At 47.6% G+C, this 27,199-nt stretch overlaps 12 protein-coding genes across 12 annotated transcripts; 4 read left to right on the top strand and 8 right to left on the bottom strand.

Annotated features, from left to right (window-relative positions):
* Positions 1-95: 95 nt before the first annotated feature.
* N7455_005506 (uncharacterized protein) lies at positions 96-311 on the top strand (the record flags this gene model as incomplete). The annotated part of the gene is made up of 1 exon (XM_065605054.1): positions 96-311. The coding sequence occupies one exon, from the start codon at positions 96-98 to the stop codon at positions 309-311; it is 216 nt and encodes a 71-aa protein (XP_065461954.1).
* A 53-nt stretch (positions 312-364) lies between these two features.
* N7455_005505 (uncharacterized protein) lies at positions 365-1,024 on the top strand (the record flags this gene model as incomplete). Its single annotated transcript, XM_040957081.2, has 1 exon — positions 365-1,024. One exon carries the CDS (start codon positions 365-367, stop codon positions 1,022-1,024), a length of 660 nt encoding a protein of 219 aa, XP_040812348.2.
* A 565-nt stretch (positions 1,025-1,589) lies between these two features.
* Positions 1,590-1,943, top strand: N7455_005504 (uncharacterized protein; the record flags this gene model as incomplete). Its single annotated transcript, XM_040957068.2, has 1 exon — positions 1,590-1,943. The coding sequence occupies one exon, from the start codon at positions 1,590-1,592 to the stop codon at positions 1,941-1,943; it is 354 nt and encodes a 117-aa protein (XP_040812402.2).
* Positions 1,944-2,264: 321 nt separating this feature from the next.
* Positions 2,265-4,165, bottom strand: N7455_005503 (putative PB1 domain protein; the record flags this gene model as incomplete). The annotated part of the gene is made up of 5 exons (XM_040957072.2): positions 2,265-2,294; positions 2,361-3,500; positions 3,550-3,885; positions 3,942-4,091; positions 4,151-4,165. 5 exons carry the CDS (start codon positions 4,163-4,165, stop codon positions 2,265-2,267), a joined length of 1,671 nt encoding a protein of 556 aa, XP_040812375.2.
* A 3,827-nt stretch (positions 4,166-7,992) lies between these two features.
* Positions 7,993-9,326, bottom strand: N7455_005502 (nitronate monooxygenase; the record flags this gene model as incomplete). Its single annotated transcript, XM_040957052.2, has 4 exons — positions 7,993-8,283; positions 8,343-8,844; positions 8,919-9,180; positions 9,314-9,326. The coding sequence occupies 4 exons, from the start codon at positions 9,324-9,326 to the stop codon at positions 7,993-7,995; spliced, it is 1,068 nt and encodes a 355-aa protein (XP_040812404.1).
* A 1,170-nt stretch (positions 9,327-10,496) lies between these two features.
* N7455_005501 (uncharacterized protein) lies at positions 10,497-11,030 on the bottom strand (the record flags this gene model as incomplete). Its single annotated transcript, XM_040957144.2, has 1 exon — positions 10,497-11,030. One exon carries the CDS (start codon positions 11,028-11,030, stop codon positions 10,497-10,499), a length of 534 nt encoding a protein of 177 aa, XP_040812498.1.
* Positions 11,031-12,197: 1,167 nt separating this feature from the next.
* N7455_005500 (aromatic alcohol reductase) lies at positions 12,198-13,450 on the bottom strand. Its single transcript, XM_040957051.2, has 2 exons — positions 13,292-13,450; positions 12,198-13,235 (listed from the first exon to the last, which is right to left on the bottom strand). The coding sequence occupies exons 1-2, from the start codon at positions 13,322-13,324 to the stop codon at positions 12,306-12,308; spliced, it is 963 nt and encodes a 320-aa protein (XP_040812500.2). The 5' UTR covers positions 13,325-13,450; the 3' UTR covers positions 12,198-12,305.
* Positions 13,451-13,934: 484 nt separating this feature from the next.
* N7455_005499 (Zn(II)2Cys6 transcription factor domain-containing protein) lies at positions 13,935-15,504 on the top strand (the record flags this gene model as incomplete). The annotated part of the gene is made up of 4 exons (XM_065605053.1): positions 13,935-13,991; positions 14,056-14,544; positions 14,613-14,756; positions 14,812-15,504. The coding sequence occupies 4 exons, from the start codon at positions 13,935-13,937 to the stop codon at positions 15,502-15,504; spliced, it is 1,383 nt and encodes a 460-aa protein (XP_065461953.1).
* A 579-nt stretch (positions 15,505-16,083) lies between these two features.
* N7455_005498 (uncharacterized protein) lies at positions 16,084-21,249 on the bottom strand (the record flags this gene model as incomplete). The annotated part of the gene is made up of 2 exons (XM_065605052.1): positions 16,084-20,525; positions 20,730-21,249. 2 exons carry the CDS (start codon positions 21,247-21,249, stop codon positions 16,084-16,086), a joined length of 4,962 nt encoding a protein of 1,653 aa, XP_065461952.1.
* A 1,249-nt stretch (positions 21,250-22,498) lies between these two features.
* N7455_005497 (uncharacterized protein) lies at positions 22,499-23,036 on the bottom strand (the record flags this gene model as incomplete). Its single annotated transcript, XM_040957108.1, has 2 exons — positions 22,499-22,540; positions 22,614-23,036. 2 exons carry the CDS (start codon positions 23,034-23,036, stop codon positions 22,499-22,501), a joined length of 465 nt encoding a protein of 154 aa, XP_040812449.1.
* Positions 23,037-23,356: 320 nt separating this feature from the next.
* On the bottom strand, positions 23,357-24,282 carry N7455_005496 (uncharacterized protein; the record flags this gene model as incomplete). Its single annotated transcript, XM_040957086.2, has 2 exons — positions 23,357-24,176; positions 24,239-24,282. 2 exons carry the CDS (start codon positions 24,280-24,282, stop codon positions 23,357-23,359), a joined length of 864 nt encoding a protein of 287 aa, XP_040812423.2.
* Positions 24,283-25,176: 894 nt separating this feature from the next.
* On the bottom strand, positions 25,177-26,969 carry N7455_005495 (cytochrome P450; the record flags this gene model as incomplete). The annotated part of the gene is made up of 3 exons (XM_040957158.2): positions 25,177-25,871; positions 25,932-26,768; positions 26,837-26,969. 3 exons carry the CDS (start codon positions 26,967-26,969, stop codon positions 25,177-25,179), a joined length of 1,665 nt encoding a protein of 554 aa, XP_040812488.2.
* Positions 26,970-27,199: the final 230 nt, after the last annotated feature.

The raw sequence follows: 27,199 nt of genomic DNA, 5'->3' as shown, positions 1-27,199 counted from the left end.
TTCATCATGCAACTCATCAATTCTCAAAGTGGTATTACATCTATAAAGAACTAACCCATCTCTCTAATCACTACACTACATCTCATCCATCTACAATGGAGGAACGTCAAGTTCATCTTTTGCGAGTTTGTCCTGGAGGCCTAAAGGGTGATGGTACCCTTTCAGTTATCCTAAACGACAGGCGCATGTCCGATGAAGAAATACGAGAGGTTGCCTCAACCTACGGCCACATGAGCGGGTTCGTCTTCCCCACACGGGCAGGCTCAGACTGCGACTATGAGATCCGCCTCTGGGACCCACGCATGAACTAGAGAACTGCGCCCATGCAATGATTGGAACTGTGTGGCTAATATCAAAGCTCGGGATGATGTCGGGGGACAACCTCCATATCTGGTCCAAGACCGGTCGCGTTGAAGCGAGGATCACAAAAACTACAGACAAAGACAGCACAAAGGACAGTATCTGGGTTGAATTCTCCTACCCGAAATGTACAAGCATGGATAATGTGGCTAACAAATACATCGACGCCATACTACGTGACCTGAACATCAACAGAGAGGACATGATACCTGGATCAGCAATCCAGAATGCTGGCACGAATAGAAAGGTGACGACGCTGATTCCGATCAAATCAGTTGCGAAGTTGAATGAGTTGGAGCTGGAACATGGTCTCATCAGGAAGAACCTTGGCAGGATCAAAAGCAATGGTGCGTGTCTGTATGCCACCGACGACCACAAACCGTACGAGTACGAACTGAGGCAGGTTCCTGAGAATTGGAGGGATTGGGAGGAGACTGCGAGTGCTTTGGCTTTTGGGGTGTTGGTCAATGGTGTGGTCCATGACCCTAACCAGATGCTTAAGATTAGGCAGCGTTTGGACGAGGACCGTCATCGTGAGATTAATTTGAGGTTTAGGACATGGGGCAGTAGTGTTAATGGCCTCTGGATTGGAGGCACAGCCGAGTTTGAGACCGAGAAGAGAGAGACCGGAAAGACAAAGAATTGGGAGACCGATACTGAATAGGAGACTGGAGGGGCCTAGCCAACGCCTTAAGCAAATCTGAATTGAAACCAATTCAACACATCGACACGTATCAACTTATGACTTAATTGGTTGATCCTGGGGCCTTGGGGATATTTACAGGACATCATAAAGGATGACCAGACCAGGGAATGATAAACCTTAAAACTGGAAGTCTGGTATGGCCCATGTCGCTGTCATCCACAAGTCCGCAAGTGGCGACAACCCTGCAGACTAGGGACTAGCATGACAACATAGTACACTTGACAGGTCATATACACGTTTTTCTACGAGGATCTGAAATTCTAAACAAAGACTAAGCATAAATCACCTTGTGATTGGCGGAAATTACCATGTCTATACCTCTGACATTAAACGTATTGACGGCAGACAAGGAATCAGCCAGGTTTCAGATATGCCGGCCAGACGTCACCTTAAGTGACACAGCTTGATACATGTAGTTTGCCTCTACTGTATCAGATATATTTCTTGCTTAAAAGCAACTTCATCTGCCCTTTAACACTTATCAAATCCAACAATTCCATCCTCCATCATACGTACATCCAAAATGGCGCGTCCACCTCAAAACAAGCGTCCAGCAGCAACATCCACTAAGCTGCCCACCCTAAATTCAACCCCATCCACCACACGGTCGATCACTTCATATTCCATGCCGTGCCAAAAAGACCCACTAGTGTCAAGCTTTGGAAATGCCACTGATGCTACAAATGACCAAATCCGCGACTACCACCACCAAGTCAAAGCAACTCTCACGAACATCCTCAACGACGACCGGGTGAAGCACGATCCTAGCGGAAGTCGCTGTGTGCAGGAGATACTGTTGGAAAACGAGCAGAACATGCGGAATCAACGGAGAGATTCACTTAATACATGTTCGGCTAAGCGAACGAGGCTATTCTAGATGGGCTAGCAATACAATAATCAACCATGCTCTTTCTCGTTGTTACCAGGGGAAATGAGTATTAGTAGATCCCTATTGAGTCTCGGCAACAAACCTCTCAACATCCCCGATCATATGTTTTCCCAAACGAAGCCTCTTCCTGATTTAGGTGGCCCACGAGCCTACCTACAACATTCTCCTAAGTGTAAACCCAGGTAGAAAGAGAATTACATTAGTATTTCTCATGCGCTGGTCGTATTTTCATGCTAAATATGCAAAACAGGGTATAGACAAAAAAAGAAATCATGCTAATATCAACAGAGAAGAAAATCCAATCATGCATCAAATCATAGAGCGTTCTTCCACCCATATCTAGACAAGAACACCAGTCAGGAAATGCGATTCTCAAAAAAATCACAAAGGATAGATAAGACTCACCTCGATCTTCCCCATCTCACTTCTCTCCCGCTTAGCAACCTCCTTCGCCGAACTAACCAGCAAATCCAGATCTTCCTGGTCTACCATGGTAATCATATCCCCATCATCCTGCACCTTCATCTTCAGAGGACACTTGAACCCGAACTTCTCACGAATCCGATTCTCAAATTCCCCAAACTCAATCTTCGGCCCAACCATGATATACCTAGTATCATCAGGAGCGTGTACTTTAACTCTAAATTTCTGAATCTCAGGTCTCCTTGGATTCGCATGACGGGAGTATCGCGCCGGAGAACGAGTACGACGTTGTTGGGGCGACTGACTCGGACCCGCTTGAGCGGCGACGAGCTCGAAAGCGCCGTCGTTAAGGGTCGTTGTATCGCATGTGTCGCTGCCATATTCTTCCTCTTCGTCGATATATTGCGGTGGTTGGTGGCGGGATCCACGACCCCAGCCTGTATTTGCTAGATTGCGCTGGCTTGAGTATGGATCGTATTGGTCTGTATGGCCGTAGTCTGGTTCCGGTCCGTAGTTTGTGTTTGTATCGCTGAGGTTTCTGCGGTGGCCGGCTTGTTCGCGGGTTAAGCTGCTTCGACTGCTTTCCTGGTATCCGCGCATGTTATTTTGTCGTGTGGATGGTCCGCGTGGCTCTGAGGCTGTTCGCGTCGTTCCTATCCGTGGTTTCTCGGTGGATGTTTGTTCTTGCGGATAGGGTCGGCGGTCTAGGCTGGCGCCTGCGCGATCTAGGTCTAGACGGGGTGGGCGGACGTTTCGGAGAGATGATGTTCGGTGGTGTCCGGATGCTGATCCCGATCCAGAGGCTGTACTGACGGATCGGTCGTCTGGTGGTGGTGTTGGAGGGAATACGTTGCGGTTTAGGGGTGGTTCGGATTGTTGACGAGTCCGGCTGCTGAGGTTTTGGCGGACCAGGTTGGATGCCGCAAAGGAGACTCCTTCGCGACCTTGGAGGGCTTCTTTGTCAATTACCATTGGATTCCATTGGTGGTCTGATGATTGGTTGCGGTCCGATGCGGCAACTAGGCGAGCCTTGCCTAGATAGTCTTTTGTTTTGAGATTCTTGACTTTAGCTGCGTTGGGACGATAGAGAACCCCCACTGGGATTGAGAAGACGGTATAACCCTGAATTTAAATTAGCTTGTATCGCAGCGGATTGATAGAATCCACATACATCTGCATTCTCCCGGATAGCATCGTCAATCACATCGTGATCTGGGGTAACCTTTTCCTTGGCTGCATACTCGAGGTCCTGGATGCCTGGGTTCATTTGCCGGAGGTAGATATAGCAGAGACCACGATTGAACAGGACTTCGCATGAAAAGAGGCGGAAATGGAGACCCAACTGTTCATAGTCGATAGAAGTATTCCCTCGCAGGTACAACAAAGTGTCATTAAAGTTGGCCAACGCTTCTTCGAAGTCGCCGATCAAGAAATTAGATACACCTTGTTGAAAGTACGCGATTGCCAGATACCGGTCTAGGCCGACAGCACGTTGATAGCATTCTACCTGCAGCGAAATTAATTAGCTGTAAAAATAAAACAACATCTCATAAGTTCACTTACTGCTTTATGGTGCTCGCCTAGCGTTGCATAGATCACTCCGCAGTTGAACAAGATCTTTGATGTGTCGGCAATCTGATCGAAGCATCGTAGGGACTCTTCGAATTCTTGATTATCATAGGCATCAAGGGCCTGCACCCATGTTTCGATTTCCTATTCGACCACGATGTTAGCATGCTTAATGTTCCGAGGTCACAGCAGATAACACTTACTTGTTTAAGCGACATTGTCCCGGAATCTATTAAAGTATTTTATCTGAGTCTCTTGTGCCTAGATGATATAGATTGGGGAAAGACTTTGTAGGTACTTTCCAACCAACTCTCTAGGGCACGGTAATATTTCCGTAGGTGTCCGCCAGCTTGTGGGCTCACCAGCGCAAAGCCGGGAAAACACAAGTATAATATAATCGCCAATGGATGGCCAAGAACTCAGTCGGTGTGACGAAAAAAACCTTAGGGTTGATAAAGGGGCCAAGAACCACCTGATGGGGCGGAACGAGCGGGGAGAGAGGCGGGTTGACGGGTTGAAGTCCAATACTCCGTACGGTAATGTGATATCCCGGGATTGGAGTGAAAAGGCTGGGATATCAGGAAATGTTATTTATAGAATACTTACTCCTTAGACTTAGGTATAATCCCAGAATCGGTGATATCGGAATTTGAGAAAGTAATTGGTTTAACCTGACGGGTTGGAGAGTGGAGATGAGGGGTGACCCAGCAACTTGGACAGAAGGATTGTACGGAGTAGGGTTAACGGGATTAGGGGGGGGGAAAGAAAGAAAGAAAAGAAAAAAAAAAGGAAAAGGAAAAGATGAAATTGTCGAGAAAAATTAAATCAAAATAAATCCCCAAAAATCCCAAAAAGGTCAGAAAAGCCAGAAAAGACAGAAAAGCAAAGAAACAAAAGCCCAAATCTTAGAGAACCTGCAGAGGGGCTGCATGGAGGGGCAGGGGGAGAGCGAAGATGTAAGTACTGGAAAGGCTACTTTGACCGAGTGATGGGCGCAGATGGGACAAAAATAACCCGCTTTGCTGCAGCAATTATGCACGTCTTGATCAATAGGATCTCACAGAAGCAGTTTCGTCCTGGCCGAGTCTGTGAGTGGGCAGATTTTCGATAGTATACTGTGGTGATTATGCCTCCTCAATCGGCCAATACTATTCTATGAGCTTTGACATCCTAACTCCTTTTGACTTTGGAATTCTATAATTGAACTGTGACCCTGACCCATCACATAGGCTCGCATCTGGACAGTGCGGGGACTTTTCTCTTGGAATTTGAATCTGGTCTATCGCGTGGGAGAATACACAATTCATTGGTCCTCAGCCCCCTGTCACTCAATTCATTCCCCGCCACGGCGCTTGCAGTGCTTTATTTAGAGTTGAACAGGGCCCGAGTGTGTCGATTATCCAACATCTCGCTAACCGATTCTTGAAAAGGAAGTAGGACTTTCTCGAGAGAGTGAATTGTTGATCCGTACATAGTCCTAGAGGCATCGTCCTAGGGTCCCCGGGCCCGATGCTCGCTCCACAGGGCTATATATACACTTTACGGCCTTTCCCTTTTCGTTTTAGTGCTCACCCTCGATATTTGACCTCCGGTGTTCCATGGTTCATTTTGAGGTATTACACACATGTGCAAACAATCTTCCAATGTTATCCCTCATGCCATCTGATTAAAGTGAATGACTTGGTATGTATCTTGGACTGGACATGACGTGTATTAGGCTTGTCATTGTCCTCTCGCCAAGTCCCAGTCGTCGGTGGTGCATTCGGGTAAGAACGATCGATGACCCAAACATACCGAGTCGGCCCACATCAACACCCCAACAGTAAGAAATTGTGCCAGATCAATTGATGTCTATGCACATCCCTCCAACTTGAACATCCATACAATTTACCTACAGCTACAGTCTATACCTAGGTATGTACCAGCTGGAGGTTGTCTAAGTGTTTACTTCCTATGATTCACTATGGGCTCGGCCCGATCCGCCCACCAGACATTGATATCTATGGATGAGTTGTTGACAAGAGACTACTCTTCAGCGCATACGGACAGCACAGTACAAAAATAGACATATTGATCAACGGGTCAAGCGTGACAGTCTAGGTGTTGTTGATTTGTTAATCTCCGTAAGGCTCTCAGGCCGGCACGGAGCTTGCTCAACTGCAGGGCAAGATATTGGTATCGCAGTGCGTTTCAAGTCTACCCGAAGACTGGTAATGGTAAGCATATTTCGACCTCAAGACCTCAACCCTATAGCTAAAGAGACCAGTACATTCTAGACCCTGGTATAAGCATGAATCATAGGCCAGAATCTCTCCGGAGTCCGCCACCATCCGGGGCCTGCAAGACGGCACATCTGCAATACGCACAGGAAACATCCCATCATGTGAGAGTATAGCGCACTCGGTGAGTGTAGGTTTTCAGGCTCAATTGGGTGCTTGGCGTGGGTCTAGGTATACAAAAATAGGCACAAAGGGACACGGTGAGTTGAAAAAGCTAAGAGGCCTCAAGTCACGGATGGTCGTTCTGTGATATGACCTGGTGAATGCCGCGCAGAGCGCCATATCAATCCTCATTGGCCATCGAGGACTCTCTTTTGCTCAGTGGTCCACCACCCTGCACTGATTTTTATATTTAGCAATTGCAATCTCCGCTTCCTTTTCCCTACGCTTGTAGATCAGTCAACGGGAAGGTGTCGACCGCCTTGAGTGTGATTTGTGCTGCAGAAGTGCCTCCTGTGCTGCATCTAATTGCTAGATAGTCTCTATAATTAGGTGGACTCTCCACCATCAGGCCTTCGATCATTGGTCTACGATGCTATTGGCTTGATATCACTGACCGTGCAGCCGACTTCTAGTTGATCACCCGGGTAATTGTGACAATTGATGCGTAAAGCAAGAAGTCAGATCCCTTGCTTGACTCAGAGTACTCCATGATCGGTCAAGCCTAATGCCTGGAGCTAAGCCTGATATGCTCGTAGACATCCTCTACCTATCCATGTACATAGGAAGGCCTGTCAGACCCACAAAGCCCCACTTGCACGTTGAACCATTTGCAGTATGCATGCCTGTACCTTGCGTTGCAATTATATTTGCGTGTTTAGACTGCAAAGGATTGGGCATCCCGAGATAACCCTGCAAGCTGCAAAGATATCATGACGGAGGCGTGTATGTGTGGAGTTTCTACAAAGATTCTAACTAAGTGCCCGAACTGGAGTCTGCCCAGAGGTATGATAGTGGTCGTCTAGTAACATCGTGTGCCTATTGGAAACTCAATAAAGGTGGCGTGCAGCATCTTGGCTGTTTATCCAAGTTGTCGCTCTAGAACGGACGCCTCGGTTTCTAGGAATATCTCGTCGGATCGCGGTGGAATACCCGTCTATCGGGCATGGTAATTCATCGGCGTTGTATCGTATCTCCCGTCACAGTCCGTGCGAGAAAGAAGGAAATAGTTGCATGTATTCCTGCAGGGATATCACTCAATGTCCGTCTGTACGTGTATTTTGCTTACTTCCAACACCCTTCACTCCTAGCTTTTTCATAGATAGAACAATCCGAGCTGAGTTTTGATATATATTTCAAGTAGCATGAGCTCTACCAAGCCTTTATATAGTGGACATCTTTGCTTCCAAGGTTATCTTCGTGTGTTACTAATTGATCAAAAAAGGCGAACAAAATACCGATCGACAGCATGCGAGCACATGTAGACACGGGAAACAAGGATAGACAATCTATTTATATCAGAAGTTGACTAGCTAATGCCGGTAACAGAGATTATGGATGTAATCTCCATGTGGAAATCCGGAGTAGTGGTTGGTGGTCGAGTACCCCACCCCGGCGCTTAAGAGCTTTTTTTGGATCAGGGTTTTCGAAATATCAGGGATAATTCCGTAGCATCCTTGAGAGGGGATTACGCAGCGCTAACTACATTAGACATCGAGCAAAATATAGGCAAGTTCCAAAATTCGGCCGGTAATATTCTCGGCCGGGGTTGATTATTCAACGCTGAAGATGACTATAGAAACCGAAACATATAGGGAATACTTTATTTACAGCTTAGCAACCATCTTGTTACCCTTTTGGAGCAGAACAGCGGCATCTCCGACGAGCTCATCAACGATAGCCTTGGCAGACTTCTTCTCGTTGACAACGGCGGCAACCTTGCCCATCAAGAAGGGACGGGCATTGTCCAAAGTGTCATCGTCGACATCATCGGGCAAGTTCTCCATGTCGTGCTCGACGGGGATGACACCCTTGGAGGTGAGTTGCTTGATCTCATCGTGACGGTTCTCCTCCCAGTTGACGATGTAAGGGTTCTTGCGAACACGGAGGGGACGACCCTATACCCTTTGTTAGCAACCTGAACATCTTGATAATAGCATAGCAAGGGGATACATACAGTGAAGATAATAGTACGGATGTTATCCTCGAAGTTGGAGGTACGGACAGCCTCTTGGTGAGCGGTGGGGGCACCGGCCTCATCAGACAGGATGAAGCGGGTACCGATCCAGACAGCGGAGGCGCCGAGCATAAGGGCAGCAGCAACCGAGTTGCCGTTGAAAAGACCACCGGCCGCGATGACCTGCACGGGCTGGCCAGTCAGAGGGCTCTTCTTGCCCTCGACCAACTTGGCAACGGTGGGGATGAGAACAGTGGTAGGGACATCACCGGTGTGACCACCGCCCTCACCACCCTGGGCGCAGATAATATCAACACCAACATCAAGGGCCTTCTGGACGTGCTTGGGGTGGCCGATCATGTTCATGCAGAGGATGCCGGCACCGTGGAGCTTATCGACAACAGCCTTAGGGGGAACACCGACAGCGGAGACGAAAAGGCTAGCCTTTTCCTGGATGATAATATCAACGAGCTCACCGAGCTTGCCCTTGGTGTAGTCGTAGCTATTTGCCGAAACAAAACGCGATTAGCATGTGTCAACAACGGAAAAAGCACCGCAGTGATCGAAGGTTCTTACTTGGTCTTGCGGGCACTGCCGCCAACCTGGGGAAGGAGAAGGTCGACACCGAAGGGAGCGTTCTTGTCGTTCAGGTAGCTCTTGAGTTCGGCGACTTGCTCGCGGAGCATCTCGGGGGTATAGCCAACGCCACCGATGACACCCAGACCACCAGCATTAGTGACAGCGGCGGCCAGCTTGGGTCCGGCAGCCACGTTCATGCCTGCCAGCAGGACGGGGTGGTTGATCTTGAGCAGATCAGTGATCGGGGTACGGATTTGTTCTGTTCAGTGGTCATGGTTAACATCGATGTTGTTGTGGCCATGTGCCTATGTGGAGCCCTCCGTCATGTAGAAGGAGATCACATGAAAATAATGGGCAGAGTAAACATAGTATAGTTCTTGGAAGACACTTACGAGGAGACGCCATTATGAAGGTATGTGGATTGAAGGTAATGGAAAAAGAAAACCTGGGGAAGAGGAGGGATGGGGTTGCAGCCTATAAAGCAAAGCAACCTCGGTGGTTCACAGACTCGCGATGAGCCTCGGTCCACACGACTTGACCGAGAGATTAGTCACAACGTTACGACCCGCGGCCATGGAACTGCCGGGGCGGGGATCGAGTTTGACACCTGAGGCAGGAACTTTCACGTGTCTACCCCAGAATGCGGAATCCGCGCGACTCTGCTCCCTACTTTGTACACACTCGTGGCCCCGGATGTCCTGTCATCCGAATAGACCCCAACCCCTGTCATAGAGCAGCGTCGATGGTCGTGCAGCCATCTATGGTGATAGCACATCGGCGACAAAGTCATCAGATCAGATAAATAGACCATGTGTAACACAGCGCGGGATTCTGAGATTTGGATTCATTTTGGACTTTATGAATGGGTTGGATGACCTTTACAAGTTTGTTTGCAGAAAGCCGTCATACTTACTGCTCAGGATCAAAAGGTCACTCTCGGCAGCTACATTCCACATAGTGGGGTTTCAGGAGCACAATATTTACAAGAAAAGAAAAGATGAGAGAACATGCGACTATATTTTGCTTGTGTCGGTCGGCAACTAATGGCGGAGCGAAAGGGGAGGAAAACAATGGATCTATATATCTGCCGCTGGAGAGGAGAGAGAAGCGGTCAGTCTTGTAGAGAAGCAAGGTCCTATGTAATAATATATATGCTTGAAGCAGAGTCTCAACACAACTCACTTTAAAGGTCTCAAGATGTCATTAGATCCGAATATCCACCGCAATTCATGGAGACAGATATAAACCCCCGATGTGTTAATTACAATAGCAAGAAATCAGCCCACACGTGCAGGGCGAATCAGACGAACATCAAATTATACCTACGCCTAGATAGTCAGGATATTTTCTTATTCAACACATTCCGAATCGCATTCATGTATGGTGCTAGTGATACTTGATAAGCTCACTGCTATATAGTAAAACATCGACTTCTGCAGAAGTTTATATACATATCCAAGAGTTGGTTCATCAAACCCAAGGAGGCAGTAATATTCTGCAAATCATAAAGAAAAAGCAAAACAAAACAAAAGTCCATCGGTCCTGCCGGTTTTAAGAAAAGAAAAACACGAGGATTTATCCCAGAGTCAGAGTGAAACCAGCGCTCAGAGAGCAAGAGTAGGTGTTCACGTCATCTGGGAGCTGGTAAGCATCCTTGCAGTCCGCATCGCCAGCGGCACAAGAAACAGTCTTGCAGCTCGAGTCACTGGGGAGGACGGTGAAGCCCGACTTGACAAACTCGGAGGTCGAGTCAAGATCGATGGAGGACATGTCCCAGTAAAGGGTGTCACCATCCTGGGTGTATTCGAACTGAAGAACGCTATCCTCGCTCTCGCTGGTCGACATCTTGATGGAGATACCGCCACCGTTGGAGTTGGTGACCCAGTCCTCGCTGTAGTCACCTCCGGTACTGAGGGTCTTCATGGACCCAGAATCGGATGAAGTGGTCCACAGGTAGACGTCGGTATCCATGTTGTTGACAATCTGAAGACTGCCGGTGCTGGAATCGCGGGTCTCAACGGCGCCGGATTCTCCGGATCGAGCGGAGTGGGGGAGAGCAGCAGCGGCGGCAGCGAGAAGGCCGGTAAGGAAGACGTTGAAGAAAGTCATGATGGAAGATTGTAAATTGAGGGAGTGAAAGTGGTAAGACAAAAGTAGTCAACTGGTTTACAGAGATACTAAAGTGACAGTAATGGAGGATCAACCTCGAATGAATGAATGACTTCAAGAAAAAGAGTGACTTGAAGATCAAAGAATGTGTTTGAAGAAGAAAAGAAAAAGGAAGCCATATCTGCGGATGTCCATCTTTTTATTGTGCTCGGTGGAGTCGTCCGGATGAGGATGAAACTTTACAAGAGGACCCAAAAGATGCGAAGGATGTGGATAGACTACAATTATAGATGTGGGTTCCATCAATAAGGTTGGCTTCCGAGACCAAACAGCCAATCAGAACATGCGGCTGAGATTTCCACAAACGGTCTCGAACGCTTCGTCATCTCGAACACTTCGTCATCAGCTTGCGAGTGGAACTCGCGGTTTCCAGAATTTCGATTCCAAACTTCAGATCGATCCAATCATTCAACGAGTTCGGTTCGCCAAATAGAACACTTTGTTCCCCCTCCGAAACACATCCGAGAGGAAAAAGAACGGATACCTTACATCAGTTCTTCATGGCATCTTCCAAGATTGTCCACCTGGATCCGCAGCTGCCCGGCACTTTGACAGACTCGAATTTTACGTCAGTCTCCTGTGGCAACCTTTTATCCGGACATACTGCTTTCACCTATAGAAATCCACAACTAAAGCAGCCGATTGTTACAATGTTGATGATATGACCTCTGGATGCTATCCATCACTCAAGAGCTCGATTAATTTCCCAGCAAGATATGAATTTTTACTTTTTGTAGTTCAACGCCCAGACATTTTGCCCAGCATCCCAGCATCCTATACTCTATCCATTCAAGGCTTCAAGTCGGTTCCTATCATCCACCGACTCAGCCACACTTTTTGCCACGGTATTTTGTGGGGCTATCGTTTTAACAGAGCCTCCAAATGATTAGCCAGGGCTTATTTCTCCTGAGTCTTGTTCAATAATATCAAAGGAGTAAGCGGTTGCGGAGTAGTTTGCCTCCTTCGGTCATTCGGGTGTGTCGGATAATAAGTTGGAGTCTAATTTTCTCGCCTTTCCTACCTTTCTTGGGTTTCCCCTCGCAGGGCTAAATTCAATTTAAACCACGGATATTCGCTGGGCTGTGCTAAATGAAAAAGAAAATTGCAAAAAATTGAAAAATCAAATTGTCGTTCCTTTGCCCCTGTTCTTCAATGGCAGTCGATCACATGAAACACACTATGTAACAGCATCTGGAATATCCTTTTAACCGCTTGTTAAGCCTCGCCTTGGATCCCTTCAACGTTTGCCTGAAGGTCCTCCTGTGCAACCATCTGGCCTGGCTGAAAAGCCGTAGCAAAGATCTTCTCAAATTCATCATCAGAAAGAACGCGCACCCCGAGAAGGTCATTATCCAAAGTCTTGAACTCGGCCTCAAATTTGCCACCCAAGAGCGCAGCTTTCAACAGCGCAAGTGTTTTGAAGAGGTCCAGGTCGCTCTGCTTGGTGTTTTCGAGAATTGTCTCAAGCTCAGCCGCTGCATCCAATGGATCCTCAATCCATTTGACATAAGACCCCGAGTACTTCTTTGCCAGGTTCAAAACTTTGTTTTGAGTCAGGACAATGTCATGAACGCTTACCAAGCGGTTTTTGGTCGCCGCGGCATTCTTCAAAGCACCAGCAACGGCTTTCCCGACGCTTGGCACACTAGTGGAGCTGAAAGTATGCACACCATTGTCATAAACTGGAGCAGTTTGAGTCTGCAGGTCGGTCAAAAACGGCATCGACATGACAAATTCCAGGAAGGGCCCAACAGCAAAGAGTGTATACTCGATCTGTCCACTCAGCGCCTTTTCTTTGAGATAATTTTGGATGTCAATCCATAAGACGTTAAGTGGAAGTGACTCTGCTCCAGGTCTGGTGGTGAGCGCCCCAAAGTCGGAAGGGATGAATCGTCGGACGCCAGCCTGAATGCTAGCATCGATAGCCGTCTTCTGTGCGCTAATACCGGATGAACCGACGGTAGACACCACAGCATCCTGGCCCTGAAGAGCGGCTACAAGACTGTCGATAGACGAATAATCGACTTGCACGGTCTTAATGCTAGAAGGGGCTTCGTCCACAGAGCGAGCTGTGCGACTCAGCACCGTGACTTGGAAGCCAGTATTCACAAGCTGCTCCAAGATTGCGGATCCCAGCCATCCTTTCTATTGACCACATATCAGTATAACAAACATAACCATTTGATTCCCAGTAAACTAACTCCTAAGAGTGCGACGTTCCGGATAGGTTCCATGTTAGACGGAAGTAATGTTTGAAAGCGAAATGTATATGAAGTAATATAAGGAGGAAGAAGGCGAGAAACTATTGTGAATCGAAAGAGAAATATGTAAGTTTCGAATGAGACGACAATAGCGAAGACAAGTCAGTCTCTCCTCCTTTTATAGCTAGAGATGTGACGCAATGTATGGTCCTCCATATGGTTATCGACAGTATCTGTATTGGGCAACTCATTCATAGGATAGTAAATAATCTGATCATACCGTCAGCTCTATTCCCAATTAGACAAATCAGTCGTGGTATAGCATTGATATTTGCGCTATTCCCGTTTGGGTAAGCCAGTCGTGGATTAGCGCGGTCATTCCAACCAATGATAAGCTGTTTGCCGAAATCTTACTCCACTTTCGCCTGAATCTCCTCGTAGGACAGCTCAAGACTCACAATATATCTGACCATATCTCTACGGAGCACCGAGTACTGTCTTGTCTTGGTAGCCACACAAAGGTAAACTGCGGGGTGTTTTGTCAGCGACCAAAATATCAAACTGTGGTGCCCAAGCGGCAGTGCTGCGCCCATCGCAACGTTCTTTGACTGAATTATTTTGGATACGTCACTTTGCCACCATCATGGCATCTACCAGAGCTAGCCCGGCTTGTGGGAACTGCAGATCTAGGAGAATCAAGGTTGGCTTCCCACTTCCATAAAATTTTCGCCAGCCTTGTGCGCATTACTAATCTCTCTCGATAGTGCAATCTTCTCCGACCAAGATGTAGCCAGTGCGCTCGAGCCGGTCTAAGTTGCACTGGTTATAGGTCTCAGTCAGATCTACTTTTTCGAGATCAGACTAGGTCGACGATTCAGAAGCTGCATGCTTCAAGTACCAGGGTGACCAAGGCTAACAAGGATGCCACTTGTTGGAGCCTAGTCGCAGTAAAACCCACTTTCAATATCGAAGAACTTGCACAGAAAGTATTTTCTGACAACTTTGCGATCTTGGGGGATGGGTGTAAGCACTGGATGGATTCCGGTGCAGAGCACCCATCTTCTGCCACTATCAGTATTACCTCCGTTGGACTCGCTGCACTTGCCGTTGTCCACAAAGATCCTGATATGATGGATTTGGCGCGAAGAAAATACAACTTTGCTATAAGGGTCCTTACTAAAGCAATCATTGGCGGCCAGGACTCTGGAATTGAGCAATCTATCGCTGGAAGTTTTATTTTGTCTATCTTCGAGGTTCCGTGCTCTGATATCCTGCTAATTCAAATTTAAGCTACTGGACTGACGGATAGTTGATGTTGCAGATGATCACATGCGATAACCACTCCTCTTCATATGCCTGGCAAAAGCATGTCCACGGCGCTGCTGCATTCTTGGGCTACTTATGTTCTACCAGTGGTTTGCCAGTCTCGCCAGTGAAAGAAATTATAGAGATCTGCTACACTACAGTACGTTGGTATGCCATTAGAGACCAAGGAACTTACTGATTACTTATTTTTCAAGGCACTTGCGTGTCTTATCAGTGGCAAAACAGTTCCACACTTCTTACTAGGATTACCAGGCCGCTTTGGAGCAGCATCGAATACCTCACAAGACGATGAGGATCCCTTGTTATCGGCAATGAGACTTTTTGATATCATGGGTACCTTGGTGAATATTCGTGGCTTGGCGAACCGTAGCCTTTTTTTACCCAGTCAGCTAGTTGTACTGGCCATAAAAACCGACCAAGACCTCCAAAACTGGGGAACTTCACTTCCTGCGTCGTGGAATTATCACAAGCTCCTCAAAGGACCACAACACATTTATCAGGACGTTTGGTATGCTCGAATGTGGAACTACTATCGCCTAGCCCGCATTCTAGCAAACAAGATAATCATTGACAATTTCAACATCCTGCCACCCTCAATGTTGCCGGGTGATAATTTCAAATTACAACATGACCAGTCATGTTCCACCATTTCGCTACTATTACACGAGATCTACACCAGCCTGCCTTTCATGTTCAACTCGGAACAAACGCCTGCTACCTCTCTACCAATATCGTCAGCCCTTTTCTTCACGACCACTCTATTGCAATCTCTGTCGGAACTCATAGATAGAGATTCCCTCATTCAGGACTGGTCATTTCCAGCATGTGAAGTCCTAGGAGAAAGCTTCACTTTCACGAAGGGCATCGTGATGCAAAATCTTCACTAAGCGAATTTTAAAGACTGAATTATTTCAAACTTTTACATATCGCATCTCATCTGTGTTAGAACCCAATTTATGATACAAGATTCAACAACGATTGAATTCAAATTTTCCTTGAGCTATTGGTCTTTCTACAGATTTCGCGTGATAACAAGTGACCTGCCATGCTGAGTTTGGGTGCAGCTAACACAATAGTTACTGCAGCATTCTTAAAACACCCGCAACGAAGAAATGGCGAAGACGTCTTGGGTGTGAGGATTAGGAATAGTTGAAGAGTTAAAATGTACGAACGATAACGGCACAGGCAAGAGGAATACTGGGGTTTGGGAGGAAGAACTGCATCTAACCAACATCACTGCTCATCGCCAAGGCTTTGCATCTATTTCCATTCGGTGAGTCTTGGTTTGCCTAGGCGCCTAGGCCTGGTCGTGGTGATTGAGACTGGTGATGGATTTGGCTACATGAACGAGGGTTCTAGCAGAAGAGGTCTGCATCCTGCGATTATAAGGACTTCCCATGCCTGTTCCCTTATAATGTTTACCCAAAACAATCCAAGCAGAATATTATACGATTTCAATGAACGCCTCAGTTGCCATCCTCATTCCCGTCCCTCGTGTCGTCGTTCCTGTTGTTTTTCCCATCCTTCCCATCCTCCCCCAAATAATCATGCTCACAAGAAGACCATTCATGAACAGTATCCAGGCATTCAACTTTGACTCCCACACAATCCAAGCAAATGTTGAAATTGTTGCAACCTTCACATCGGCGATATGAAGTATTAATCAACATCGGCCGAGTACACACATCGCAAATCCGCCTCAGATCCAAATTCACCAATGACCATAGTTTGCCATCGCTAGCTTGTGGGATTCGAGCACCAAAGCTTTGTGTGTAGCACCACTGGTGTATCAGACCAAGGATCCGACCGCGCCCAATCCCTATCGCCCACCAGATCAATTCTCGACCAAGTCCATCCAAGTTTGACTGCCTCCCTGCTAGCGTGATCAACTGTTCGATGACCTCTTCATAACCGTTTCTCGCAGCGGCTAATAGTCGCATTGCGCTATACCGATCCTTTGCATTTGTATGAAGACGCAGAAGAAGAAGTTTGACCATTTTGCTGGGGCCTCGTGCCACAACATAGAAGATTGGCGTGCAGCCTTTTTCAACCCGAATGTCAATCCTGAGCCTTTCAGAATGAAGGAAATTGTTGATGACTTCCAATTGGCCATGTGGTGACACATAGCGCAAGAGCGTTTTATCATCAAAATTCCCCTTCTCGATGGCCGCGCCCCTCTCTAGCAGCAGATTAACAACGTCCAGATTCCCAGAAACTGAAGCTATATGCAGTGGAGTCCCCATACGCACGTCCACGCTTTCAATATCCGCCCCTTTGTCAACCAAGATATTAACAACATCCAATGAGTTACCATATGATGCAAAATGTAGAGGCGTGGCACCACCTTTTGCCACGCTTTTGAAAACTGCGCCCTGCTTGAGCAAACGTTCGACAACTCCCTTGAACCTATTGAGTGAAGCGGCATGTAAAGGCGTGACACCACCTTCTGTCACGCTGTTGATGGCCGCGCCCCTTTCTAGCAGCAGATTAACAACGTCCAGATTCCCAGTAACTGAAGCTTCATGTAGCGGAGTCCTCATACACACGTCCACGCTTTCAATATCCGCTCCTTTGTCAATCAAGAGACTAACAACGTCCAACGAGTCATTATATGATGCAAAATGTAGAGGCGTGACACCATCCTTGGTCACACATTTGATATCAGCCTCCTTCTCCAGCAAGAGATTAACAACATCCAATGAGTTATTATATGATGCAAAATGTAAAGGCGTGCGACCATCTTCTGTCACGCTAGCAATGTTTGCCCCATTCTCAAGCAACTTGTTGGTAATGTCCAGATGGCCTTTCCATGCAGCCCTATGTAGGGGCCTCCTGCCATTATCGTCCGCATCTTCAATTTTTGCTCCCTCCTCGAGTAACAGAGTAAGGACATCCAAAAAGCCTCTCTCAGAAGCAACGATCAGCGGTTTGAGGCCACATCGATTCGCAATTTCAAAGTCTGCTCCCTTTGCAACGAGACTTTTGACAACTTCAAGGTGACCTTTGGACGAAGCGCGAAGGAGGGCTGTCTCCCCATAGTTACTCTGGGCGTTAATATCTGCCGCTCTATCAATAAGAAGTAGAACGATGTCTAAAAACCCCTTCTGTGAGGCGATATGTACCGCCGTCCATTCTCTATGGGTTGAATGGTGAACATTTGCACCTTTGTCAAGCAATAGGCGCACAACATCAACATGACCATTTTCGCAAGCAAGGTAGAGAGGTGTCTCACCAGACTCGTTCTGGACTTCGATATCTGCCCCTCTTTCAATAAGAAGCTGAACAATGTCAAAAAATCCTGCCTCAGAGGCGTCATTTACTGGCGTCCATCCGGATTGGCTCTGATGGTGGATTTCTGCACCCTTGTCAAGCAATAGGCGCACAACCTCAATATGACCTCTGCGGCAAGCGCTAGAGAGAGGTGTCTCACCAGACTCGCTCTGGACTTCGATATCCGCCCCTCCCTCAAGCAATAGGCGTACAACCTCACTATGGCCTCCCCAGGAAGAATTATAGAGAGGTGTCTCACCAGACTCGTTCGGGACATTAATATCTGCCCCTCTCTCAACAAGGAGGAGAACAATGTCTGAGAATCCTTCATCAGAGGCGGTATTTACTGGAGTCCACCCGAATTGGTTGGGATGGTGAACATCTGCACCCTTGTCAAGCAATAGGCGCACAACCTCAATGTGACCATCTTCGCAAGCAATATAGAGAGGTGTTTGTCCAAAGCTATCAGAGGCGCCAATATCCGCTCCTCTTTGAATAAGAAGCTGGACAATGTCTAGAAACCCACCTTGGGATGCAGCAAGCAGAGGTATCCATTCCTCATGTGTGGCCAGCAGTTCAGGCTCCCATTGAAGGAGCATTTGAGCTACCTGATGATGACCGTTTAAACAGGCACAATAAAGTGACGTTTTCGATCCATCAGATCCGTTGTGAATTTTGGCGCCCTTTTCAAGAAGTAGCTTTACTACTTCGGCATGCCCACTGCACGCGGCAGCGTGAAGAGGAGTGTGCTCATTATCACCGGCTATCTCAAGGTCCGCGTCATTGTCTAAGAGTTTCTTGACAACATCCAGGTGTCCTCTTTCACAAGCTGCTGATAACGGGGTCCGTCCAAAGTTTCCTTGCTCGTCGATTGAGCATTTTTCGCTTTGTAGGAGGAGGTCCATAGTATCAGTTAGACCAAGCCATGTTGCGTAGTACAAAGGGCTCATGGAGGTGGTTTGGATGATTTGTCCGTCTTTAGATATAGATAAGTCTGGATCGTCTCCGCTCTTTGAAGACCCTATCTCTTGTTTGTCTTCAGAGGTTGGTGGGTCTGGGTCCTCGTCGCTGTCGAAACACCCTATCTCTTGTGACCCATCATTCAAGTCGAACCACTCTTTCCACGAGCCCCAGTTTGGATTTTCGATATCAAAAAGCTGCTTCACAGATTGCACCAACTCCGAGTCACGTATATTTCCGAAAGAGGCGTGCTGATACCATGATCCGGCAGCATAATCCCGGAAAGAGCCAAGGACCTGAGCTCGTCCTTCCTCAGAGGTCTCTTGCCAAACTTCTTCGCAGTCCACGTAGCAAAGACACATCCTGGCAGCCAAAGTGTTCTCCATTCCTTCTGTTGAAAATTTCAAGCTCGAGTTGAGTTGCAGTAGTCTCCCTTGCACTGGAAGGTTGCATAGCAAGTATTCCTTGACAGTGAAATGCGCCAAATGTACGGTTTTCGACCCGGGATCACATTCTCCCTCAGGACTTCGGATATCAATCAATGACCCACAAAGTTCCATCATTTCTGTTCTGATATAATTCTCGTTGATTCTGCCCGGGACCCCTCCGAATCTGACCTCATCACAGTCTGCACTGATCAATAAGGCTCCAGCCATCTCACATACTGAAAGCGGCCGAAGGGCAAACGCGGCCCATCGTAGTAAAGCGATACTTCGTTCTCGATTATCCTCCGAGAGATGCGAGATTCCCATCCATTCTCGGTCGTAGGTCTTATCAAGACCAGGAGGAGTGGAATTGATCGCTTTTTCGAGTTGTTTTGGGCTTTTCCAGTCGCGCAGCTGGCTCTCCTGCATCTGAACCCAAAGAAACTGTCCGTTACAACATTCAGCCAGTTTCTGAGAAATGTCTTCCTTTGTCCCTTCTGTCATTGTTGATAACTTTTTGTTCACTATGGAGCGAGCGAACATATCAAGATCGGGTCGGACGTCCTCTGGTGTGATGCTGTGCTGAATTACAATAGTATCATTGGTATTGGACTCGTTCACAAGACAAGCCCGGATTTCTGGCTCATCGCGACTAACAACCAAAAGTCGAGTAGATGTACCAGCGACTGCTTGTCTCAATGACTCCAAGAAGTCAACGATCGAAGCCCCATGGCTGGGGTTATAGTCCTGTTCAACCCATCTACATTCATCGAGGCCGTCCAGGACAAATGTGCACCGGGGTATCTTTATGACAACCTCACGTAGGAGCTTTAGTGTATCCCCACGCGTTGCTCTCTGTCCTTGTTGCGTTGCCAATCTCTCGCGGGCTAAAGAAAAGACGACGGGGTGACGTAACAATTGGGATAGCCATGACCTAATTGCGATAAATGGGTCCCTTCTGCTTTCAAAGTCGGATGAAAAGAAGAAATGAGCAACGGGATCCTTCGAATTGGAAGAAACATGGTCAATAACTCTCGCACATATGACTGACTTCCCAAACCCCGCATGACCATTGATCCAGAGAATCTTAGCACATCCAGTTGGGAAGTCTGGCGAGTTCCAGTCGAGGAACCATGGCTGGCCCAAAACCCACTCGCAGGTGCCTTTGATTTTCCTCTCAGAAAATATCTCGTACAGCTCGCTCGAAGAGCTAGAGCCGAGGAGCCATGCCTGTAAATCTCGTCTATATTCATCTAGAATCATCAAGATTGAGCCAAAGAATATCAACGGAAAATGGGATGGGACAACCTTCCATCTGAGTCTCCATGCGCTTTACCAGATTTTCGAGCTCATTTCGCCATCCATCTGCCTCCGACACTCTGTCTGGGGGGGGGGGGGGGGGAAAGAAAGTTCATAAGCTTTGAAAACATTCAAGTGAGTGGTAAATGGCCACTTACCACCAGTGGGCCTTCTTCCCATATGTTCCTTTGGATCCTCGATTGGTATCAAGTTATGAAGAGTGTCCACCAATTTGGAGAAATTATCAACTTGCGTGACTCGCTTAGCTTTGGTTCTGAAAACCCATCCAAGTTTCTGACGTTTGGATTCGCGAGGAGCATGGCGATGGAATAGTTGGTCTTTGGCGGGGGTTTCGTCTTTTCCCAGCATCGGTGTCAAAAACGCTTTATCCTCATCGCGGCAAACGGCATCGATTGCCAAGAGGAGCTCTTTAACCATCGACTCGATCTTTGGGTCATCAAGAAGGGTGTTGTGTACATATGAGAGTTCGTCATCTTCTAGGCCCACTGCCACACCCCATTTCGCGAGTCGAAGCTTTTGGGCTTTAAATTGGGCGACAAGAGAACGAAACTCGGAATCGTAGTCTTTCCACGAATCGAATCTTTCAACGGCCTCCAGGCAAGTACTGAAGAGACCTGCAAGCCCTATAATTCCGACAGCAAAGCTGACGGGCTCCATGGAGGATATGCCTAGTTACGCGTTGTACTTTCAAAGTTGTAATAGGAAGGTCCTTGGATCTGCTCGGGTAGCTGTGGGGCTGACCCCAGGAGGGGCAACCTTGGGACAACGTTCTTAGCCCCGAACTAGTGGCTCTTTATATAAGCAAAGCTGACAGCCCTAGAGCAGATATCAAATACTTCCGAGGTCTAAGAGATAACTCCTGGAACGGCTACAGAGTCGCAGAGTGGAGGTGAGATGGCGAGGTAAGGAACAAATCTCATCTGTACTTTATGACGGCCAGAACTTCCACGCAAAACACGCCTGACTCTTCCTCTTGTTTGAAGTAGCTTCTATTTTGATTTGCTATTATCTTCTCCCGTATAGACCGATCACTCTATTATAATCCGCCTACACTTTCCCCCTTATGCATTAACTAGAGCTTGACATAAGCCATTGGTAAAAACCAGAGGGGAATAACTGGGGAGGGAATAAGCAGGTAGTATCACTCCTTGATTTCGTAATGGGGCCTTTTCCTACGATAAAGGCAGATGTGTTGTTGAGAAATGCCGGTATTGGCTGGATTCCCGGCACCTGCTAGTGCGTCAGCGGATGTATCATGTTATTGACCGCTTGGTCGCTGACTATGGCATTGGGTACTTCAAATTCGATTACAACATTGAAGTACTATAAGGGGCCGACTTCGATGAGTCGGAGAAGAGCCCCGTGGTCTCAGCATTAGAGCACTATCGCACATACCACAAGTGGGTCCATAGGCTATATACAGCCGGCATCCCGATCTACATCGTTGCGATTTGGAGCTGCTCGAGGGGGCTCAGACGATAGACTATGCATTGCTGCCTGTGGACTTTATTCATTCCAAGAGCTATTAGCAGTATACCGTGCAATATGCAGATTTTGTTGTCTATTTCATAAGTGCTGAAGGAAGAAGAAAACAGATGTCATATAAATTTTGTGGTTTAGCCAAGCGGCCATGAAAAGACATACACCGGTCTTAGAACCAGCTATGAGAATGAATCGCCGTATTTAATGTACAATGCTTCGACACAGGCCGTAAGAGGCGGCATTAAAAGCGAGGGCGGAAAGTAGGAACAAAACGGGAGCCTCGGTGCTATGTTGTTTAGGAATAATGACATCAACCGAACGCCTGAGAAGAGAGACTTGATGTGAAGATGTTGTTATGAAGACAGTGATAGAAGGGAGGATATATTGACGGCGATCGAAGGAGGATATGAACCGAGGAGAGAATTCAAGCGAGGGCCTTCTGTTCCGACGGAGGAAGGGGAGGAAGCTAATAATATTCATAGTCAGCAATCACGTCTAATTGCATGCGGATCAACTTGAATGTGGTAAATTTGACATACCTCGAGCTTTGTGTTATCGGCCATCATGCGCTGGAATCCAATACCGACACCCTCGATGACAGCGAGGAAGACGGCACACATAATAGCGGAGTTTCGGGCGGCCTTATAACCACCACGGATAGCGAGGGAGCCACCAGTAAAGAAACCAGCAATGATAGCATTATAGGGATCTTCCTTCTTGCGAATACCCTTAATTGAACAGTCGTAAATACTGAAGAGACCTCCCCAGCAGCCGAAGTTACCACCGAGGACGGGCGCGCGCGCTTTGATTGCTGTGAGCGCACCTATCCGGCGCTCGCCGTACGGACTGTTGCGGAATCCCTTAACACCGTGCCACACAGCACCACCAATAGCACCCATGGCGAAGGCACCACCGAAGTCGCTCAGGGCAACCCAGGGACAGGGATCGCGCGTGTGATCCATGACGTGTGAATGAGGTGGATGGGCGGAGAGTCGGGAAGAAAAGGCGGATCACCGGGACGAGATGAGTTGTGAAAGGCGCGAGAGTCGTAAAGGTCGAGGATTTAGAAATGGCAATAAACCCAGCGGTGACACGAGATAAGGTGGAGGATCAATGGGTTAAGAAATTCCAGATGGGGTACACGTGACCTTGAAAAAAGTCCCCTGAAAACTTTGCAAGGTTTGCATATAATTTATGCCTCAGGTATGAACATCAGGTGTGAATTATTGTGCCAGGTCCTGAGATTCTACATTGTAGTTTCTCAATCAAGCACTAAAAAGATTCATCTTTCTGCCAACCACCCTTCATACTTTGCAATCGCAAGCCCGGATATGAGAATCAAAGCACGATTATCCTCGGTTTGAATTTCAGCCATCTCCAGCCCCACCCCATCAAAGAAGATAAAGCCATCATGATTCATCACGGCAACGGGACTTCCAGCTATACCGGGTCTGCCCAATGAGCTAGATTCGCTGACTCGACAGACTCGAGAATCTCGATTTACAGCAAATGGTAGGTCTGCTGGGAGGTCCTTGGAAGGTGTCCAGCTATTCTGGAACTCCCAAATCAGCGTTTTCAATGGTACATCTTGATCTCGGTGATCATCTTCACGCTTGAATTTATAATGTTCACCGTAGATTTCAACCCAGTGCCAGCGCTCGCCGTTTGGCAAGAACACATATCCCCGGTGGGAGTTGCACATCTTACACCCATACCAAGGAGGGGCATCAACATCAACACCGGCTACTAAACCTTTGGTACTAAATGAAATAGCATTTGTGTTCTTTGCTTTCAGGGCCTCCATGTCATCTTCGTATGCTGTCACAACGAAGTCGGTCTTGTTTGTGAGCTTGACAGGGTCGGGCCCCAGCTGTGTAAGAGAGGTACCGAAAAGTCCTGGACGCCAGATGTTGAAGATTGGCCATACAGAGCCCTTGTTCCAATTGGTACATTGATTGATTTGTAAGGATAGCCGCGGTGCCGAGGAGACAAATGGTAGACAAAAATTGGTATTGGCGATCGAAGGGCGGTCTGGTCGCGATATGTCATAGTACTCAACGCATCTGGGCTCCGATGGGGCTGATGAATGAGCTGGGTCGCCTCTAGAAGTATAGTCAGATTAGCTTGTCCTCATGGACTGGGCAGCGATGTGGGGTAGCTTTACCCAGGGATCATCTGCTTTCCAACAGCGCTAGGCATCGTTTCCATAAGTTGAAGGTGTTGACAAATGGCGTAGGAATGTCCGATACAGCGGAAGTTCACGGGGAAATGACAAGCACTTATATAACAGTACTTCTGAGGGTTGAAAGTCGCAAAGAACAGATAACCCTTACCACAGAGCCGCAGGGTATGATGTGTGGGGCCAGATTAATGGGAAGGACCTAAGCTTTTTCCCTAGGTACCAGTGTTTTCAGAGCTTTGGGATCCTAATAAATGTTCGGGTTTTGCGGCAATTTTGAACCGTTGGGGGCTGGATCAAGTCCTAGCAAAGTTTGCTATTTTAAGCGATGTGGTTATAGCGCGCGATCCAATAGCAGTTTGTCGAACTTCCAGTCCTTATCTGAGTTGTTTGGGATGAAATGTGCTATGCAGCTTTGTATTCGCGGTGCCTTTTGGCCAGACCCAACAGTCCAGATCCAATGATATATCACTGTAGCCTGGCTGAGCGCCCTGTGCGGGCAAGTTCTCACCCCTATTCTCACCTTTATGTTATCTCCTGTATTAACGGTTCTACTTGTATATTATTCATCCTCACCCCTAGAACGCTTCTGGGGTCTGCTTGGTCGCCGGCTGCAACCTATAATCTCAATACCTATGGCACATGGGCAGTTGGACTCTCGCAAATCAGAGGCTGGTCGAAGTCGGGCCTTGTCCTGGTAGAAAGTGATGCTCAACATTCGGGATGTCTATAAATAGGTATGGCTATACTAGCACGCAAATCGGGGAGAGAACAGGTCTATAATATAGGTGACATCTTTTTCTGAGTTAAAATGAAAATAAATATGGGATTCCAACAAGATATAATACAAAGGTCTAGATAATGAAACAGACTAACGATGAAGATACAGCTCATGGAAACCAAAACGACATCCCAGACAGCCTTCAAGCAGCAGCCTCAGACTTAGGAGGCCATTTGACACGCTTCTGAGCACGGACATACAAATTGTTCGGGCGGATGAGCTGGAACATCGGGTCGTATTCAATAGGTTCGTCACCCTCGCGAACAAATTTGTAGTTGTAGATCAGCTTTGGGAGGAAGACCTTGATCTCCTGAAGTGCAAAGTTGAAGCCAATACACATGCGCGGACCAGCACCGAATGGTACGTAGGAGGCCTTGTGCCTATTCTTCACCTCCGGGGTGTCCCAACGGTCGGGGTTGAACTTGTAGGGGTTATCCCAGATATCAGGATTGTTGTGAATGTGGTGGATAGCAGGGATGATAACTGCATCCTTAGGAAGTTTGTAACCCCCAGGAAGGACAAGGTCGGTCTTTGCAGTACGGCCAGGTTGAAAAGATGGGTTGTGTCTGCGTTGCATCTCCTTAATATACTTGTCTTGGAAAAGCAGACGTTCAGTGAAATCGGCAGTGAGCTCGGTCTCGTCGTTGAAATCATTGTCAATCAGCTCCTGGAGAAGTCTCTCCTGCATGCCCGGGTACGTGACTAGGCCATAGATGAGCCACGAAAGCAGGGAGCTCGTTGTTGTGAAGCCAGCGGCAGTGGCAACGACAAGGGCCCAGACGAGACTTCCCTTTGGAAGTTTCTCGCCCTTGTTATCAGTGGCACGAATAGCATAGTCTATATTAAAGTATTGTTAGTTATCAATAATAAAGTAATAAGAAATATAGAAATACTAACCAACCATGTTTGATGCTTGTAGTGCGGCATCTTGTAGAGGAAGATCATCTTCACCACCTCTAGCAGCATTCTGGATAGACTCCTCGACCATACCCTCAATGCGGCTCTTAATATCCTTTAGGCGCTTAGGATCACCAAAAGGCAGGCTGCTGTACCAATCACCCTTAGAAGTGACTTTCTTATTTAAAGAGAGCATCTCAGCAATCAGATGCACCATGTCGTGGACAGGTGCGTCAGGCGAAGTAAAGTGCTCGAAGTCCAAGCCAAGAGTAAGTTTGCCGACGGCCTGAGAGCCAAGTTTCAGCATATATTGGTAGACATTCCAGGCTTCGCCCTGCTCATCCAGCTCATCGAAGACTTTGCAGGCATCTTCGACGGTCTTTTGCATAGTAGGTGCGTAGTGGCGAACTGCCTTAGGACCTAACGCGGGGGGTAGGAATTTGTGAGCCACTCTCCATTCCGGGGAATCGGTATCACCTAGGAAGATGCCTGCAGAGGAGTTCTTTAGGGGATAAAGGGGGTGGGCTTTGTTGATCTCTTTAGTAAAAAAATCAGATTCAGCGAAGGCAATGGCTGCGATGTCCGGGTTATTGGTGTGGTAGGTCACGCGACCCAAGCTATTCGTCTGCATAACCGCACCGAATCGCTCGAAAAGACGTTGGTGATTGCCAAGGTGATCAGGGTAGATCTCGAAGAAGTTGCCTACGATAGGCAAACCTTTGGGGCCGTCGGGATCGCGGACAGCGCGGCCATCAATGGTGATAGCCACTAGTCCCTGAGCAGAAAGGATATCTTGAACTTCGGGGAGGTCGGCATGTTCAAACTGGAATGCAATTCCTACTTCTGTGTTAGAGAGAGTGTAGTTGGAAGTGATGTAATGGTAAATGCTGCCTGGCGTTGCTTACCATTTGGCTCGACAATAGCGAAGTGCGCAGCAATCAAGTGCTTGAGCCCGTCGAGGTCAGTGCTCGACTCGATCTCGACTTCTATTGCGGATGTGACTGGATTGCCGAGGAGGTAAAACCTTTGTGAAGGCATGACGGTTTAGTGTTCGTGGAATCAACTTTGAATGTTTGACTTGTATTGGTATCCCCTTGCGTGGTTTTCTGTTTAATATATACACCTTCAATGACGGGAGGAATTCCTTCCTACAAGTTCACCCACTGGTTAGATCCGAGTGCCGAATTCTCGGCAAGGCCGGGGAGGGTCGTTCATTGCCGAAAATTTTCCATTTGATATGCACTATAACTCGGTTCAATCGGTCCCTC

Source organism: Penicillium solitum (assembly GCF_028829755.1).
Source record: "Penicillium solitum strain IBT 25940 chromosome Unknown utg000003l_segment0_segment0, whole genome shotgun sequence".
Lineage (NCBI taxonomy): Eukaryota > Fungi > Ascomycota > Eurotiomycetes > Eurotiales > Aspergillaceae > Penicillium > Penicillium solitum.
This window is presented reverse-complemented; position numbering and strand designations above follow the sequence as displayed.

What these genes read in the sequence shown, in the direction of transcription:
- N7455_005500 (XM_040957051.2), bottom strand. Translation starts at nt 13,324, where the DNA reads ATGGAACCTATCCGGAACGTCGCACTCTTAGGA. An exon ending in GGAACGTCGCACTCTTAGGA is followed by an intron (nt 13,236 to 13,291) that starts GTTAGTTTACTG and finishes TGTGGTCAATAG; the next exon opens with AAAGGATGGCTGGGATCCGC.